General features: G+C 47.8%; 1 protein-coding gene across 1 annotated transcript; it reads left to right on the top strand.

The window, feature by feature from the left end:
- The first annotated feature begins 265 nt into the window (after nucleotides 1-265).
- Vps4a (vacuolar protein sorting 4 homolog A) lies at nucleotides 266-18,247 on the top strand. Its single transcript, XM_075977099.1, has 11 exons — nucleotides 266-454; nucleotides 5,918-6,029; nucleotides 6,499-6,646; nucleotides 7,338-7,399; nucleotides 7,491-7,610; nucleotides 9,452-9,608; nucleotides 10,337-10,485; nucleotides 10,782-10,863; nucleotides 11,084-11,303; nucleotides 16,737-16,877; nucleotides 17,565-18,247. The coding sequence occupies exons 1-11, from the start codon at nucleotides 434-436 to the stop codon at nucleotides 17,664-17,666; spliced, it is 1,314 nt and encodes a 437-aa protein (XP_075833214.1). The 5' UTR covers nucleotides 266-433; the 3' UTR covers nucleotides 17,667-18,247.
- Nucleotides 18,248-18,892: the final 645 nt, after the last annotated feature.

Below are 18,892 nucleotides of genomic sequence, written 5' to 3'. Positions count from 1 at the left end.
CTCCAGCATCGCCCCGGTCCGGCCCCGCCCCTTAGGTTCCCAGCTCCGCCTCTCACCTGGATCCACCAGGCCCCGCCCCCTTTTGCCTCTCCCTTCATCCGGGCTCCCACACAAACCTCACCCTCTCTCGGCTCCGCCTCTCACCCGGAGCCCACCACACCCCGCCCCCGACAGGCCCCGCCCCGCTTGGAGGAGAGATGGCTGCAGTTCCGGGCCATGGCCGCTGGGTGGCAGCCGCGCGGCTCGGGTTGGGCCGCTCTGGGCCGCTCTCCTCGCTCACCTTCGGACTAGGCTCCGGCTGCTAGTGGCAGTCCTGCCCGCGCCGAACGCCGCCTCTCCCGGCTCCCTGGCCGGACCCACCACTTCGGCTCCTCCGGGCCGGACCGAGGCCGCAAGCAGCGCCGCGGGGTGTGGGGCGGACCCAGGAGATGAAATGACAACGTCAACCCTCCAGGTACCTGAGCGCGGCGCGACCTCGGAGGCCGAAGGCGGCAGGGCCTGCGGGCCGCTGAACGGGCGGGCGGCGGCCTTCTCGGAGCCCGGCCTGGCGGTCCCGATGGGGCCGGTTCATTCCACCCGTGCTGCAGCCTCTTCCATGCTCGGAGCCCAAGAGATGTCTGCGCCGAGCCCCGGCCCGGGCCGAAGCGGCATGGCCCCGAGCCCGCTACGCGCAGCCGGTGCTGAACTGCCGCCTTGCAGCGGCACTGCCTCCCCGCGAGAGCGCCCGGGTCCGGCCGGTCGCTCCGGGAACGTCGCTCACTCGCTCCTGCAACGCGCCCTGACCTGAGTGCCCCCCTGACCGTCTGCCAGCGAGCCCCCGATTTCTTGGCCGGCCACCCTTCATTCATTCCCTAGATTGTGCGGGGTGATGCTGGGGTGGTGCCGCCCAAAGAAGGAAGGGCTCATCCTAGAGCTGTCAGAAAGCGTAAACAGGTTCAGGCCTCAGGCTTGGGGCCACTCACTAGTGTGCCTAGGTTTTTGGGTCTTGTAATGTTGGGTTTCCTCGTCAGGAAAATGGGCAGTGCCCTTCTAGGGTGGTTGTCAGACGGCCCGAGACTGAATAATTCAGGAAGAGCGTTTGTAACATAGGTTCAGCCCATCATAAGCCTTCGCAAATAAAAGTCAGCGCTTGGGCGAAACCAAGTAAGACTTCATGAAGGAAGGGACTTTAGCCAGAGCATCAAAAAAGTGGGTGACTTTCACCTACCTGCTGGGGGGAGGGAGTGGAATGGCTGCTCCATATGGAAATACAGGAGTGGGAATCAATTGGAGTACAAGGTTTGGAATGAGATGGAATCCAGAGCCAGAACCCATCATCTACCTGCAGAATTCCTGTTGTTTACTAGGAATTAAGCCAACTTCAGCCCGAGCCCACCTGCCTGGCCACAGTTAGCACACCTGAGGACCAGGAATGTGGGTTTTTTTTTTCTTCTTCTTTTCTGGCTTTTTAAAAACAGTTTTATGTAGTTTTCGTGCTGTGCAGGTCACCCATTTGAAGTGTGTGTACCATTCAGTGCTTTTAGAGGTTTGTATCATCACCAAAGAAACTACGTCGTCAACCATAGTTCCCCAGCCTTTCTGTCCGTGTAGCACACCCTGTGGAGTTGCCTGTTCTAGACCCTTTATGTGTGTCTGTGTGTGTGTGGTGTGGATTGTGTACTGTTACACCACTGCCGGCACCCCCGTTCCACTGCCTGTGTAGGGAGGTCAGAGGTGACTTTCAGAAGTCAGTTCTCTCCTTCCAGGTGTTGAACTTGGTGGGAAGCAGTTTTGTTTGTTTGTTTTCTTTCTAGGATTTCCTCTTTTCTTTGGCATTTCATAAATGTAAGCAATGCCTCTTGGTCCTGTGCACTTCTAGGTCCCATCAGGACCCCCAGCCCTTCCCCACTCCCCTCCATCAGGACCCCCCAGCCCTTCCCCACTCCCTTCCACCAGGACCCCCCTCAGGCCCTGCCAGCACATCTCCTACCCCTTCTGTGACCTCTGCTCTCCTTTATTAATAACCCTCTGAAGTGCCCAGTGTTCTCGGGCAGGTACCCGTAGCTTCAGTGGCCGTGTTGTGCCAAGGACAGTGCTTTACAGTGCTCCTCCACACCCTCCGGCTCTCTCTCCTTCCTCCTTCCATGTTCTTCCTTGAGCCTTGGGGACAAGTGTTGATATAGATGTCTCCTTAGACTGAGCCCTCTGTTAGGAGTCTCTACATTAACTGCTGACCACTGCGGAGAGAGAAGCTTCTCTGGCCTAGGTTAAACCTATGGATACAAGCATAAATATTTAGAAGACAGTTCAATAACATGTCACCCATCAAAACAGCAGCAGTAGGTTCTTCCTGAGGAGCTGTGATTCCCGAGCTGGGTGCTTCTGTCCAGGTTTTCAGTACTAGGCCTGAATTCCCTCCTATGAAGCAGGCCTCAGATTTGAACCAAACATAGTTGAGTACCCCATAACCTTTGTTCCACTGTTGCACCAGTGAGCGAGCCTGCCTAGCACGTCAGTGCTGTAGCAAGCATGGCTGACTTCAGGGATACTGCTGGTGTCTTTCCTGCCCCAGGGACTGGCCCTGCACCTTCTAGGGCTGTGGAAGCTAGTCAGCAGGTCAGTTTCAGCTTGGTTTCTAGTTTATTTTAGATAGGCTCTCAGGATGTAGTATTGGCTGGAACTAGCTATGTAGCAGCCTGGCCTCAGATCACAAATACCTACCTGCCTCTGTCTTCCCAGACCTGAACTTAAAGTCGTGGACCACCACACTCAGCTCAAGCTCAATTTGTCTTTATCCTGAAATTAGTCAAGCACTTTTACCTGCTGAGCTGTCTTGCTGGCCCAGGATTTTGTTTGTTTGTTTTGTTTTTAAATTGGTTTTTCTGTTCTCTGTGTAGCCCTGGCTGACCTGAAACTCACTTTGTAGACCAGGCTGGCCTTGATTTCAGAGATCTGCATGCCTAGATCTCACAAGTGCTAGGATTATAGGTGCATACCACCACCCGACTGAGATTTTCTTTAAATAGAATTAGACAGTTTGGTTCTCTGTGGCTGACTTGCCTGACTTAACTTAATGTCACAATCTTTTACATTATTTAAATGGCTTGGGGGGACTTTCATGACAAAATTTGAAATTCAGATTTTGGTGTCTATAAAGTTTTATTAAATGACAGCCCAGCTCATCCTTTTTTTTTCCCCTCTATATATGTAATCCTTTATTGATTCTTTGGGAATTTCACATCATGCATCCCAATCTCGCTCATCTCCCAGTTCCTCTTTCCATATCCTCTCCTCACCCCTACAGCATTCCCCTCACAAGTCAATTAAAAACAAAACAACACAACAACAACAAAAACTTCACTCCTCCATCTTTCCCATCTTTCCTACCTCTTCAGCCTAGTGGTGCTGGGTGCTGTGGTGTGCCAGTCAGCATGCCCTCCAATCAGCCCTCCACAAAAATGTTTATTGCAAAGAGTCATTGGTATGGTTCAAGACCTCTGGCACACGTCATCACTGGACCCTCGCCAAAACTCTTGTTGAATATCCTGCTTTTGTACCGAGTCAGGGAGATCCTGTGGTTATTCTGCAGGACCAGTCTCTTCACATCCCAGCAGGCCATAGATGGGGTAGACGCTAGGGTGGGCCAACCCAATGTTCAGGTGAGGGGCAGGACCAGCTAGCTCTCCCATACCCGTGGTGAGGGGTAGGGTCACTCTCCACTCATTCTTTTATATGCTGTCTGTGGCTGCTTTTGTGCTGCAGAGAGTATATGGCCCACACAGCCTAGCATACCTGCTGATTGGGCTTTCAGAGAAAAAGTCTGTCAGCCCTGCTCGGCTCCTCCTTCACCTCAGCCCTTTCCATGCTGTTACTAAGAGGTGGCAGGGCTGGCAATTTAATTCGTCACCTCACCCTCCTGTTACGTGCGTGCATGCGTGCGGAGCTGTTTCTTTCCTTTGAAATTAAGATCTGCTCTGACAGACAGCATTGGGGGGTGCCCTGATAGTGCTTAGCAGAGAGGAGACAGACCGGCTCTGCTCTGAGCACAGAGGAACCTCACATATTGTTCTGAGCCTCCAGCTTATGTATTTATTTAGGTTTTTTTTGAGACAGAGTTTCTCTATGTAACAGCCCTGGCTGTCCTGGAACTCACTTTGTAGACCAGGTTGGCCTCAAACTCACCTGCCTCTGCCTCCCTCGTGCTGGGATTCAAGGCGTGCATCACCACTGCCCAGCTATTTATTTTATTTTATTATTTTTATGCATGTGTTTTACCTGCATGTACCTTGTTACATGCTTGGTGCCCTTAGTGTCCAGAACTGGAGTTACAGACAGTTGAGCCACCACATGGGTGCTGGGACTGAAACCCAGGTCCTCTGCAAGAGGGCAAGTACAGCCAGGCTTGGTGGCATACAGCGTTATCTTGGCTCCTCTCTTTTACACCCAGAGTTCTAAACTAGGCAGAGCCACATAGAGAAACCCTGTCCCAAAACAAATAAGAGCAACAAGTACCTTTAAATGCCGAGCCATCTTTCCAGATTATTTATTTTGTATAGGATGTTCTGCCTGCATGTATGTCTGCACCACTTATGTGCCTGGTGCCTGAGGAGCCCAGAAGAGGGCATCTGATCCTCTAGAACTGGAAACAGTTGTGAGCCGACGTGCAGGTGCTGGGACTCAAGCCAGAGTTCTCTCCAAGAGCAGCAAATGCTCGTAACTGCTGAGCTATCTTTGTTACTTCCTCCTCCTTATTATTATTATTGGTTTTTCGAGACAGGGTTTCTCTGTGTAACAGCCCTAGCTGTCCTGGAACTAACTCTGTACTCCAGGCTGGCTCTAACTCACAGAGGTCCACCTGCCTCTGCCTCCTAAGTGCTGGGATTAAAGGTATGCGCTACCATCACCTGGCTCTTACCTTAATTAAAAAAAAATACTATTTTATTTTTGTTTTTCAAGACAGGGTTTCTCTTGTAGTTCCGTCCTAGAACTTGTTCTGTAGATTAGGCTGTTAAATTTTAATATTTATTTATTATGTATACAATATTCTGTCTGTGTGTATGTCTGTAGGCCAGAAGAGGGCACCAGACCTCATTACAGATGGTTGTGAGCCACCATGTGGTTGCTGGGAATTGAACTCAGGACCTTTGGAAGAGCAGGCAATGCTCTTAACCACTGAGCCATAAATTTTAATTTTATACATTTATTTGTCTGTGGGAAGATCAAAGGACAACATAAGGAGTAGTAGATTCTTGTGTGTGAGATCTCCTCAGGAGTTAGGTGTCTCCTTCCTCCATGGCTTCTAGGAATTGAGCTCAGGCCTCCGGGTTTTCGGAGCTAGTGATTTTACCCACCGAGCCATCTCACCAGCGCTGATCCTTCCCTCTATCCCATATTTTAAAGAGGAAGGCCAAGTAAGTCATACTGAGTGGAAAGTCCAAAGCACTGAGGGTATTAACTGTAGAGAAAAGAAACCACCAAGACCAGGGACTGTCTCCATGGTTCCTAAGGAGCCGGCAGGGGATTTGAGGGGAAGACTATTATGTTCACCTGCGAGGTATTCCGTGTTGGCCATGCAGTGTCTAGGCAACGCGGTCAAAGCATGACAGTCATCCACACTCTCATTTTCCTGTCTCTTCATTCTAGTAAGTTCCTCTCGTGTAGCCCTCCTCACCCCTGCCTGCCGTCTTACAGAGCTGTCTGTGTGCCCTTCTTAAGGGATGGTTAAACAAATGCCCTGGCCCTGCCAAGAGCTGGTCAGTAGGTTATTGTTTGCTGTGGCTGAAGCAAGGTCTACAGTGGGATCTGCCTGCCAGGCGGCTGGTGCCACAGCAGATGGAGAAGCCCGGCCAGGCGCTGCCGATTGAGGAAGCTGCAGTTTTTGAAACTGGCTGTGCAGGGCCTACAGTTCAGCTGGGAGCTATATGCCTTGCCTTTCCAGAAAGCCATCGATCTGGTGACGAAAGCCACTGAAGAGGACAAAGCCAAGAACTACGAGGAGGCTCTCCGGCTCTACCAGCATGCTGTGGAGTATTTCCTCCACGCCATCAAATGTGAGTCACTCTCGGGTCCCCTGACTGCAGCGCCCTGGAAGAGGAGGGCAGCACTTGGGGCTTAGGGAGGCACTGGCTTTGTTTGTTTCTTTTCTCCTTCTTTCTTTCTTTTTTCTTTCTATCACATCTGGCTTGCTTGCATTTCTTTTTTTTTGTTTTTGTTTTTGTTTTTCGAGACAGGGTTTCTCTGTGGCTTTGGAGCCTGTCCTAGAACTAGCTCTTGTAGACCAGGCTGGCCTCGAACTCACAGACCTCTGCCTGCCTCTGCCTCCCGAGTGCTGGGATTAAAGGCGTGCGCCACCACCGCCTGGCTTGCTTGCTTTTCTTTATTTGTTTGAATAACTAGAGACCAAACTTAGGTCCTCAGAGATAAGAATAAGTGTTAAGAAAAGAAGGAGGAGGAAAAGGAAAGAAAAGAAAGGAAGGAAGGAAGAAAGCAAGCAGGCAAGCTGGGTTTCTTACTTTGCAGATGAAGCACACAGCGACAAGGCCAAGGAGAGCATTCGAGCGAAGTGCGTGCAGTACCTAGACCGAGCAGAGAAGCTGAAAGATTATTTACGAAACAAAGAGAAACATGGCAAGAAGCCAGTCAAGGAGAATCAGAGTGAGGGCAAGGGGTGAGTATGTGGAGATACAGCTGTGGGGCCAGAGTCCCCGAGTTCCTACTTCACGTGTTGTCATTCTTGATGCTAGTGCACCGTGCTGACAGGGTATCCATCTGCTCACAACAAAACACACTCCAGTGTCTGCTTTCCAAGTATGAAAGACCGGTTGGGAAGGGACAGGAGACAGGTCAGCAGGAGGGCTTGTGAATAGGAAATAAGTGACGGCTGTTGGCATGGGAGCACGTTACCCTTTAATGTTTTTCTTTAGTTTTGTTTTGAGACAAAGTCTCACTATGTAATTTTAAACTTCATGCCTTCTCCGCCCTTGAATTCTCTGGGTCGTGACTACATGTTGTCTGTTTTTGAGTCCGTCTGAAAAGTCTGACTGTTTGCCTTGGTGTTCTTTAAGTCCAGCTGAAGCACATTTCCCTTACCAGCCCTTGGAAAGGAAGCAGCTTCTGTCATTATTCCTTTAGTGAGGAAGCAGGATAGGTTGTGTTTCCTGGAGGAGCGTGACCCTCACACTGAGAGATCTCTGCTTGCCTATCTGTCAGTGGTGCTGAACTGGGAACAAACACCCCCCCCCACATACATACACACACACTACACACATACACACACACATACACACACACACTAACCCTACAGAGCCTCCTTGCTCTCAGAATAGAGAACCAACTTGATCTTCTGTTTCCTTCCTTAGTAGCGACAGTGACAGTGAAGGGGATAATCCAGAGAAAAAGAAATTGCAAGAACAGTTGATGGGTAAGAGGCCTGAGGTCCATGAAGCTAGGGTGTGGACGGGGCCTCTTCTGGGTCCACTTGTGCTCATGGGTCAGTCTGGTTCTTCTCGCAGGTGCTGTTGTGATGGAGAAGCCCAACATACGGTGGAATGATGTGGCTGGACTCGAGGGGGCTAAAGAGGCTCTCAAAGAAGCTGTCATTTTGCCAATTAAATTCCCACACCTTTTTACAGGTAAGGAAAGAATGCAGCATGGCACACATAACTTTTTTTTTTTTTTGATGTTTTTTTTGAGACAGGGTTTCTCTGTGTAGCTTTGGAGCCAAGGCTGTTACAGAGAAAAATCCTATCTTGAAAAACCAAAAGAAAAAAAGAAAAAAGAAGTTTTTGTGGGCTGGGAATACCTCTTGATTTGTAGTTTTTCCAGCAGCACTTGGGAGGCAAGATGACTGGAAGTTCAGAGCCATTCTTGGCTACATCATGAGTTCTAGGTCAGTTTGAGATACATAAGATTTGAAATTTGAATAGACCATCTCAGTGAGCAAGCAGGGCTGGCCAGTATTCAAGGTCTTAGGGATCATTAACAAAATGTGGTCTGAGCTCCCAGTAGGTGTTTGGTTCTCTTTACTGTAGCACGATTAATAAAAACTCAGAGATAGAAATTGGGGTACAACCTGAAGGTCAGAAAAGCAAAACAGCCAGCCACTGGCTCTTACCTTAGTCCAAAATGGCTATCCTGCCTCACAGAATGAAATTGTATCTGAGAGCTGTCTCCTCCCATTTTATAATCCTCTCTAGGTCTGGGATTAAAGGTGTGTACCACTGAGATTAAAGGAATATACCATCCAGTTTCTGTGGCAAACTGGTATGGTTACTGGGATTAAAGGTGTGTGTTACCACTGCCTGGTCTGTAGGGCTGACCAGTGTGGCTGTTTTACACTCTGATCTTCAGGCAAGCATTATTTATTAAAACACAAATGAAATGCCACTACACTTATTTTTTATTTTATTTCGTTTTATTATTATTCTGTTTTTTTTTTTTCATTTTAGAGACAGGGTTTCTCTGTGTAACAGTCCTGGCTGTCCTGGAACTCCCTTTGTAGACCAGGTTGGCTTTGAACTCATTGAGATCCACCTGCCTCTGCCTCCCAAGTCCTGGGATCAAAGGTGTGTGCCACCACTGCCTGGACTCTTTACTTCTAAAACCAGTGGTTTTATAGAACTTTCTCTTTCTGTATTGACAGAGATTAAGGGCTTTCCATTTTACTTAAGTTTTATAACTTATTTTAATATAAATTTTATAACTTTATTTTAATTTTTTTTTTCAAGACAGGATTTCTCTGTGTATCCTTGGCTATCCTGGAACTAGCTTTGTACAACAGGCTGGCCTTGAACTCACAGAGATCTGCCTGCTTTGGCTTCCCACGTGCTGGGATTAAAGGCATGTGCCACCACCACCCAGGCAATAGCTGTTTTTAGATTTGGTTTTATTTTATGTGTATGGTGTTTTGCCTGCATGTATGTTTGTGCACCATATTCATGCAGTTCCCTTGAAGGCTAGAAGAAGGTGTCAGGTCCCCTGAAACTAGAGTTACAGTTGCGAACTAATAATGTGGGTGCTGGGAGAACATCCAGTGCTGTTAGCTGAGCCACCTCTCCAACCCCATGACATTTATTTATTTATTGTGTATGTATGGTATGTTCCCTATGCGGGGATATATATGTGCATATATGGAGGTAAAAGGAGATGTCAAGTATTTTCCTCAATTGCTGTTGACCTTATATATTGAAGCAGGGTTTTTACTTGAACCTAAAACTCGATGATTCAGCTAGTATAGCCAGCTTACTCTAAGGATCCCCTAGCTCCCCTTTCCAAACGCAGGAGTGGCGGGCAGGTCACCACTCTTGCCTGGTATTTTCCCTGTGTGGGGAGCTGCACTTTGGTCCTCATGTGTGTAGGGCAAGTGTTCTGTCGCCTGTGCCGGCTTCTCCAGCTCTGCCTTCAACTTGTTACCTTTCTTTGCTCCTTTCTCCTAATCAGAAAGCAGCTGACTTCTGTCCATTATTTATTACAGGCAAGCGCACCCCTTGGCGAGGTATACTGCTCTTTGGGCCCCCAGGCACAGGCAAGTCCTACCTGGCCAAAGCCGTGGCAACAGAAGCCAACAACTCCACCTTCTTCTCTGTGTCCTCCTCGGATCTGATGTCTAAGTGGTTGGGGGAGAGTGAGAAGTAAGTCAGCCGTCAGCTGTGCTGTGGCAGTCCTGGCAGCTGCTGGGAGTCCAGCTTCCTGGCCCCTTGAGATCACTTCCCAGAGACGGGAAAGGATGTCAGGCAGTCGTGGTACAGGCCTCCAGCACCAGCACTTGGAGGCAGAGGCAGAAGAATCTGAGTTTAAAGCTAGACTGGTCTACAGAGCGAATTCCAGGATTTTTCTGTGTAGCAGAGAAACCGTCTTTAAAACCAACAATAAACAAACACACACACACACACACACAAAAAGGAACATAATGTTTTCTTTTTGGTTTTGTGAGACGGGATCTCATGTACCCCAGGCTAGTCACAAATTCCCTCTGTAGCAGAGGCTGGCCTTGAACTTCTGATTCTCCTAGTACTACCTCCTAAGTGTTGGGGTTACAGACATGTGCCGCCAAGCCTGTAGAGTCAGTTTCTGTTGTGTATCCTCTTGGGGGCATTCTGTGGGTTTAGCTTATTCCTCAAGCTGATCTCCGTTCTTTGATGTGAAGCTGAGGCCTAGAGAAAAGGAAAGGATTCTTCCCGCGTCCAGAGCTAATGAATGGGGCACCAGGACTTGAGGCTGATGCCACAGCAAGTTCTTGGTTCAGTACTATTTGAGGGCTCGTCTGACCTGTTTTCCCTGTTACTAGATGTAACAACTGGATCTCAGGGTGGACATGTTTGGGAGTGTCCAGGTCCTGACCCCTTTCTCACTCTCACAGGCTAGTCAAGAACCTGTTTGAGTTGGCCAGGCAACACAAGCCTTCCATCATCTTCATCGATGAGGTGGATTCCCTCTGCGGGTCACGGAATGAAAATGAGAGCGAGGCTGCCCGAAGGATCAAAACGGAGTTCTTGGTCCAGATGCAGGGTGTGTGCTGGTGCCGTGTCACTCCTTGGCCGCCTTCCACCTAAAGCCAACCCAGAGCTCCATTCTGTAGCTGCACTGGCACGGCAGAGAGGCACTTATGATGCCATCTCTGCCGGCCTTATATGGGCTTGCATCAAAGAGAGGGTTGAGGCCTTTACCATGTCGGCTCTCCATCACTCCCAGAGCATGTGGTCCTATAGGTCTCTACCCAGGAAAGCCCCAAGACATGGTCTAGTTTCCCATGGGTCCTGGCTGCCTCTGCAGGCATCTTCAGTTGCTTGTCTCATTCTCCACAGGAGTGGGGAATAACAATGATGGGACTCTTGTTCTTGGTGCCACAAATATCCCCTGGGTGTTGGATTCAGCCATTAGGAGGAGGTGAGTATATAACCTAGGAGCTTAGGGCTGATATCTTTGTTTAGCACTGGTCATTTTGTTACTAGCTAATGTCCATCCCATTTCTTTGGAATCCTCCCATGTCTATGCTTGCCTTGATGAAGTTGCGTATTGGACCTGGGTCACTCATTTTAATATGCATGCTGCCTTTCCCTTCACATCATGTGATCAGCTCTCATTTGATATGGATATATCTCCCCAGGTTTGAGAAGCGAATTTATATCCCATTGCCAGAGGAAGCGGCCCGTGCCCAGATGTTTCGGTTACATCTGGGAAGCACACCTCACAACCTCACGGATGCTAACATCCACGAGCTGGCCCGGAAGACAGAAGGCTACTCAGGAGCAGACATCAGCATCATCGTGCGGGACTCCCTCATGCAGCCGGTTAGAAAAGTGCAGTCAGCAACACACTTCAAGAAGGTGAGTGGCAGCAGTCAGGAGGTAGGGGTGGACTCTTATGTTTTTGATTTTTTAGATTCTTGACTGCTAAAGGTACATGCTCTGTGAGAGAACCAAGGATAGATTCCTCCCTCCACCCCCCCACAGGGTTTCTATTGTAGTCCTTACTATCTATCCTAGAACTCACTCTACATCAGGCTGGCTTTGAACTCAGAGATCTGCCTGCCTCTACCTCTGCCTCCCGAGTGCTGGGATTAAAGATATGCGCAGCCACCACGCGGCTCCAAGGGTAGATATTATGTGCCCTTTTGCTCTAGAACTGAAGCAGTGCCACACATCCTCCCTGTAGTACTGCTAGTGTAATGATCTTCAGAAGCCAACAGCCAGCATCAAGCTGGAGGGCGGGGTGCACACAAACTGAATACTTGCCAAGTGCCAGACACACAAGTGGACGGACTTGCCTCCTCACTCAGGCACGTCTTTGTTGTGTGTCTGCTGTGGATCCTGCGGTGCACCAGCATTGTCCTATCCTGGATATAGGGAAGACAGTGATACAGACAACCAACAAGAAAAATGCTAGAGGCAGGTGGATCTCTGAGTTCGAGGCCAGACTGGTTTACAGAGCAAGATCCAGGACAGGCTCCAACACTACAAAGAAATCCTGTTTCGAAAAAAAGGAGGGCTGGAGAGATGGCTCAGAGGTTAAGAGCACTGACTGCTCTTCCAGAGGTCCTGAGTTCAATTCCCAGCAACCACATGGTGGCTCACAACCATCTGTGGTGAGATCTGGTGCCCTCTTCTGGCATACAAGCACACATGGAAGGAATGTTGTATACATAATAAATAATTTTTTTTTTTTTTTTTGGTTTTTCGAGACAGGGTTTCTCTGTGGTTTTGGAGCCTGTCCTGGAACTAGCTCTAGTAGACCAGGCTGGTCTCGAACTCACAGAGATCCGCCTGCCTCTGCCTCCCAAGTGCTGGGATTAAAGGCGTGTGCCACCACCGCCCGGCTAAATAATTTTTAAAAAAGAAGGGAAAAAAAAGAAAAAGAGAAAGAAAAGAAAGAAATGCTGATTCTTCTTTAGCAAATAGTGACTGCCCATCAGAGCATGTTGGAACCCAGAAGTTTGGAGGGGTGGGCAGCTTCCCCAGCACCCCGGCCACCTGCTAGCTTATGCCCTGAAATAATTACATGGACACTGTATTCTTTTAAACACTGCTTGGCCCATTAGCTCTAGCCCTTACTGGCTAATTCTGATATCCCGATCAACCCATTTCTAATAAACTGTGTAGCACCGGTCTTACCGGGAAAGATTCAGCATGTCTGACCTGGCGGCTTGCTTCATCACATGCATCTGCCCTGGGAGAGGGGAGCATGGCCTCTGCTCCAGAGAGCAGAGCTGTCAAGTTTGAGCTCACTTCCTCTTCCTCCCAGCATTCTGTTCTGTTTACTCCACCCACCTATGTTCTAACCAATAAAATGGGCCAAGGCAGTTTCTTTATTAGCCAATGACCTTCCTCCGTCATTTCCCCTTTTTCTGTTTAAACAAAAAAAAAAGGAAGGCTTTAACTTAACATAGCAAAATTACATATAACAAAACAGTTATCAAGCAAGAATTACAGTTACAATATTTATATCTATATTATCTTTTATCATAACAAAGGAAAACAACTATAACTATCTATTCTTCAACTGCATCAAAGACTCCAGAAGGACATAATATTACCTAAGTAAACAAGAAATAAGCAACTTTCAAAACTCTAGAAATGACAGAGACATTTTGCTGCCTGGACAGTCATCCAAAGTTTCTCTGTACCGTTGGGGCATCCATCTTCGGCCTACAGGCTCATAGTATCCAGGAGACATTTCCATGAAGCAGGAAATTTCAAAGGCAGTTCAGTCACTATCTGCTGTGTCCTGCAGAATGTCTTGCAGACTCTTTCATGAATCAGGAACCCCAAAAGACCATCTCACCTTTAGGCAAGTTCAGCAGTCCTCTCTGCAGGTTCTTTGTATCCAGTTTATGCATCAGTCCAGGCAAGAGTAGTTTCTTGCCCAAATGGCTATCAAACTCCATAAGGATCCTCTTCGATGCCCATCTTCCTCTTGAAGTAGATTGGTGCTGCCAGGAGCAGAGTATCTCATTGTCATGAAAAGTCCTAAGTTATTAAAATATTTAAAATGCCATATTCTATAATCTTTGAAAAATATGAAGAATGCCTATCTAAAATATATCTATGCACATCTAGAAAATCTAACTAACATGACTACAAGCTTGATTATCCATTAACAACCTATATACATTACTTTTTTTTTTGTTTTTCGAGACAGGGTTTCTCTGTGGTTTTGGAGCCTGTCCTGGAACTAGCTCTTGCAGACCAGGCTGGTCTCGAACTCACAGAGATCCGCCTGCCTCTGCCTCCCGAGTGCTGGGATTAAAGGCGTGCGCCACCACCGCCCGGCTTATACATTACATTTTTAAAATGAACTACACAATCACAATACCTTAATCAAGATCAGAAACACATATACATATAACAAAATTGACCTTAAATTTAAATCACTAAAGCAAAATCCATATCAATGTAAATTATTCATACCTATATCATATTCCCCTTTAAATGTAAAAGAACGTTTATAAACCATATTTGGGAACATGGGCGCAGTTTTTTCTCTCCAAACTGCTTCCTGCTGAACGGGGCATTGTTAATTAGGTCTTTCATGGTATATAACCTGTGTGCTAGTTTCAGTTGGCAGTTGAGCGAAGCAATTTTCTGAAGGTGTTCACAGCAACCCTTCAGGAGGGCGTGGTCCATCATACCATATTGGAATAGAAGCAATCCACAGACTCTCACCCTCTGTGAAAACAAAATAAGAAACTCCTTTCCAAAGCATCATGTCCTTAGATCCAAATTTCAAAGTCAAGGCATTTTCAAAATATCTATGTTGGATTAGTTCAGCAGCATTTATAAACAAATATCTTTTAGCAATTGTTGCTCCTTCCTCAGCATTCAAACAATTCAAAGAGAGCATAATAGCATACAGTATCAAAATTCTCTGTTTATTTTCCATCTTTGTACGGCTTTATTTTAACTCTATTTTGTTTATTTTTACTTTTAACTTTTTGCTTTGAGTCAGGTTCTCTGTATATCTTTGACCTGGAATAACTCTGTAGACCAGGCTGTCCTTGAACTCTCAGAGATCCACCTGTCTCTGCCTCCTAGGCATTTGGGACTAAAGTCATGTGCTACCACACCTAGAAGTCACAGAGGTCAATCTCCCTCTGCCTCCCAAGTGTTGGGATTAAAGGTTTATACTACCACACCCAACAACTCTCTTTCCTTTTTTTGTTTTTTTACTTTAAGAACTTCAACTTTTAGCCTGCATATATTTTTTTTTATATTTATTTATTTATTTTGTATACAATACTCTTTCTGCCTGTATGCCTGAAGGCCAGAAGAGGGCACCAGACCTCATTTCAGATGGTTGTGAGCCACCATGTGGTTGCTGGGAATTGAACTCAGGACCTTTGGAAGAGCAGGCAACGCACTTAACCACTGAGCCATCTCTCCAGCCCCCGCCTGCATATATTTTTAACACACTGTAAACCATTTAGAAATTTTCATTGTCTTTGAATCTGTCTTTTACTGTATATGTCTCTTTTTCTGACCACACAAGCCTTTAAATTACTGAGCAATATGGGTAGGATTAAAGCCGTGGCTTTGCCAGCTAGATCCAGTCCATTCCTTAGCTTTCCAGCCTCATGGCTGAGGTACTGGCTGTAGCCACGTTTACTGCCACAACTCTATGGCATTTCAAGGTCCCTGCCAGCAAGCGAGCTTCAGCAGCCTGTGCTTGCAAACTGCACGAACCGCCTGCGTAAAAGAGTCAGAGTTTGCCCTGGCAGGACAGCCTAGAAAGCCGGCATTTTTAAACGGCACAGCTTTTTTCCTGCTACGGCTGAAAACCGAAAAGCATGTGTTTAGCTTTTTGTCAACACTGTTTAAGTGTTTCGTGGCAGGACCTCTTAATGAGCTGCAGGGTTTTGCAGCTAAAGCTGAGTCGGGAAGCCTCTCTTAGATGAGAGCGCTTGCTTGCCTTTAGCAAGCAGAGTAGACCCGAAATTGTTGCTACCAAGAAAACATGCTTTACTCTTTCCCAAGCTTTCTCAGGCTTTTAGTGGATTCAGTTGTCCACACATTGGGCGCCATTCTGTAGTATTAGGAGCAGTGGGGCTGCGTCCCCAGCACCCCAGCCGCCTGCTAGCTTATGCCTCGAAATAATTACACGGACACTGTATTCTTTTAAACACTGCTTGGCCCATTAGCTCTAGCCCTTACTGGCTAATTCTGATATCCCGATCAACCCATGTCTAATAAACTGTGTAACACCGGTCTTACCAGGAAAGATTCAGCATGTCTGACCTGGCGGCTTGCTTCATCGCGTGCATCTGCCCAGGAGAGAGGAGCATGGCCTCTGCTCCAGAGAGCAGAGCTGTCGAGTCTGAGCTCACTTCCTCTTCCTCCCAGCATTCTGTTCTGTTTACTCCACCCACCTATGTTCTAACCAATAAAATGGGCCAAGGCAGTTTCTTTATTAGCCAATGACCTTTCTCTATCAGCTTGCTCTGTTAAAAGACACACTGTTGTGACCAGAGCCAGAGCCTGGAGTTGGGGAAAGCAGTGCTAGGGGTGCATGGGCTGTTTACCCATTGCAACAGACTTCAGTGGTGAAACATAGTTGCTACAGTTACATTTGTGGAAATGAGTCTTGGTGGCACTTGAGGAAGAGGAGACCAGCAGCTGGAAGAGCTTGCTGTCCATGTCACTCTAAAGCCTGGTCAACCCACGCGGACCTCTCAGCTGTGTTTGTTGTTTGTGCACATAGAGGGCAAACAATAACTTTAAGGAGTTGGTTCTTTCCTTCCGCCATATGTATCTGGGACATCAAACTCAGGTCAGCAGGCTCAGTTACAGGTGCCTTTCCCATCTCACTAGCTGGAACTCCTTTGTTTGAGACAGTTTCAATTAGTCCAGGCCATCTTCAAACTCTCCCTGTAGTTGAAAAGAACCTTAAATATCCTGCCTGTACCTCCTAAGGGCTGGGATCACAGGTGCTTACCACCAGGGGGTTCTTATTTGTTTTAGATGCTACTGTGGGGTTAGGGGCCATATGCATGGGTGCCATGACATGTTTTATAGGTCAAAGGACAATTTTGTGAACTTGGTTCTTCTCTACTTTCACGTGGGCTCCACAGATAGAACTCTGTTGTCAGGTTTACGTGGCAGGTGCCATTACCATGAAGTCATCTTTCAGACCTCAGACCTGAGTTTTTAGGGACTTTGAAAGGAGCTCTGCCCTCCTCCAACCTTGGTAACCTAGAGATCCCAATATTCCCTTCAGGCCATTCTTAGGACAGCCACGACAGCCTGACAATCTCTGCTTGGTTTCAGGTTTGTGGTCCTTCCCGCACCAACCCTAGTGTTGTGATTGATGATCTTCTGACCCCATGTTCTCCAGGGGACCAAGGGGCCATAGAGATGACTTGGATGGATGTCCCTGGTGATAAACTCTTAGAGCCTGTGGTTTGCATGGTAAGTGACCCACTGGGAGAGAAAACTGGAAATCTGAGTCTAAAAATACAAGTGAGTGTTTTCCTATTGTCCTGGCTCATAGCCCACCCAGAGTAGCCTTGGGGTAGTGGGTACTGAGGTTTTTGCTGAGACTCTGGGAACCTTTAAGAGGAAGAATAAAGCCGGGTGGTGGTGGCGCATGCCTTTAATCCCAGCACTCGGGAGGCAGAGGTAGGTGGATCTCTGTGAGTTCGAGGCCAGCCTGGTCTACAAGAGCTAGTTCCAGGACAGGAACCAAAAAGCTACGGAGAAACCCTGTCTCGAAAAATCAAAAAAAGGGGGGGGGGGGGAGGGAGTAAAGTCCAGACACTAATTGTCATTCCAAGGCCTGGCTTTTTGATCCATAATGAACCAGTGAAAATTTTTTCACTTGGGTCTTACCCAGACAGCCTAGCGCTCTCCTAGTTCTCTCCTGGCAGCTGTCTGTGCTGTGGGTGAATGCAGTAACGGAAGCTACTGATGGGATGAGATGGCAGAGTTATGGGGTGAAGTAGTCTGCCAGAGGGAGAGGCGTGTGGACATGATACGCAGTCTGCACTGGGGGTGACCTCAGAGGCAGGCCTCTTGTCAGTCTAGCCAGCACAACTAGAGAAGAGGTGCTGAGGACCTGCAGCGCTGGTTTTCAGCTGTATGCTTGTGTCTCTGCAGTCAGACATGCTCCGGTCTTTAGCCACCACCCGGCCCACAGTGAATGCAGAAGACCTCCTGAAAGTGAAGAAATTCTCTGAGGACTTTGGACAGGAGAGCTAAAGCTTCACGTTGGTCATGAAATCGGGAGTTCGACTGGAGCAAATTCATGGGACTTCCTACACCAGTGGCCAGGCTGCCTGGCTTCCAGCCTAGTGGGATGATGGAGGGGCCTCCCCAGCTGCAGAGATGCTTTGCCATGTAGAACACTCGGGACACTGGTTCTGCACACTCCACTCTTGGATGCTCACACTTCTTGTCCTGATCTATTTTTTTTTTGTTTTGTTTTTATTTTTAACTTTTGTTCCCCTAAATTAATGTTGCTTTGATTTCTGTCTTGTTTATAAAATAAAGAGAAAAACCATCTGGAAGTGTTAAGGATTGGGAGCCACTAGGCCCCTGCTCCCACTCCTTTCTTCTTGAGTCCGACTACTTGAGAGCTGACCACGGGAAGTAGGAAAAGCCATCCCATCGTCCTAAGTTTGCACCTGGAGCTTCAGGTCTTCCTTGCAGGAGCTGATGGCTTCCATCAGGAGAGATGAACAGTCATGCAGGGCTTTATTGATGCCTTCCCTGACTGAGAACTGAGCCAGCCTCTGCTGGTCCTGCCCCGGAGATGTCTAATAAACCCTTTCCCTTCTTGAGCTACTCGAGTCTTCTCATTTTTTATTCTACTATGGGATTCTTTGAGAATGGAGCTTACTTATTGCAAGGCCCTCTTCACTGTTTTCTTTCCTTAGCAGAACAGGAAGTGGGGACCTGCAGTCCAGTCAGGTGATAAGTCCTACAAGCCCTAAGGCTCAGAAGTGCAGCAGCAGTTTTGCTATCTTTCGAGACAGGGTTTCGAGTAACTTGAAATTATGGTGCATAGAACGACCTTGCTGGGTGCCTTTAATCCCTGCACTCAGGAGGCAGAGGCAGGTGGATCTTTGTGGTCAAGGCCAGCCAGCCTGGTCTACAGAGCACGTTCCAGGACTGGCTCCAAGCTACTGAGAAACCGGGGTGGGGGGTGGTGGGGGGGGTGGTCTTGAACTCCTGATCTTCCCGCTTCAGGCTCCTAAGTGCTGGGTTAGGAATAGTAATGTTGGGTCTCTGTTCCCATAACAACTTAGTAACTGCTGCTGAACAGATGCTGCCCAGTTTAGGTCTCCAGGCTTATGCCAGGAATCAAACCTACATCTCTCTATATCAAGTACCCATGAGCTTTATATGCCCCCAGCTCTAAGTGCTCTATCTTGAAAACCTGTTTTCTTTGCTGATTGAAAGTGGCTGATAGAAGCTTTGGTTTT

The sequence above is a fragment of the Microtus pennsylvanicus genome, chromosome 6, assembly GCF_037038515.1.
Source record: "Microtus pennsylvanicus isolate mMicPen1 chromosome 6, mMicPen1.hap1, whole genome shotgun sequence".
In the NCBI taxonomy this organism is placed as follows: Eukaryota; Metazoa; Chordata; class Mammalia; order Rodentia; family Cricetidae; genus Microtus; species Microtus pennsylvanicus.
This window is presented reverse-complemented; position numbering and strand designations above follow the sequence as displayed.

What these genes read in the sequence shown, in the direction of transcription:
- Vps4a (XM_075977099.1), top strand. Translation starts at nt 434, where the DNA reads ATGACAACGTCAACCCTCCAG. An exon ending in TGACAACGTCAACCCTCCAG is followed by an intron (nt 455 to 5,917) that starts GTACCTGAGCGC and finishes TTGCCTTTCCAG; the next exon opens with AAAGCCATCGATCTGGTGAC. An exon ending in TAGAGCCTGTGGTTTGCATG is followed by an intron (nt 16,878 to 17,564) that starts GTAAGTGACCCA and finishes GTGTCTCTGCAG; the next exon opens with TCAGACATGCTCCGGTCTTT.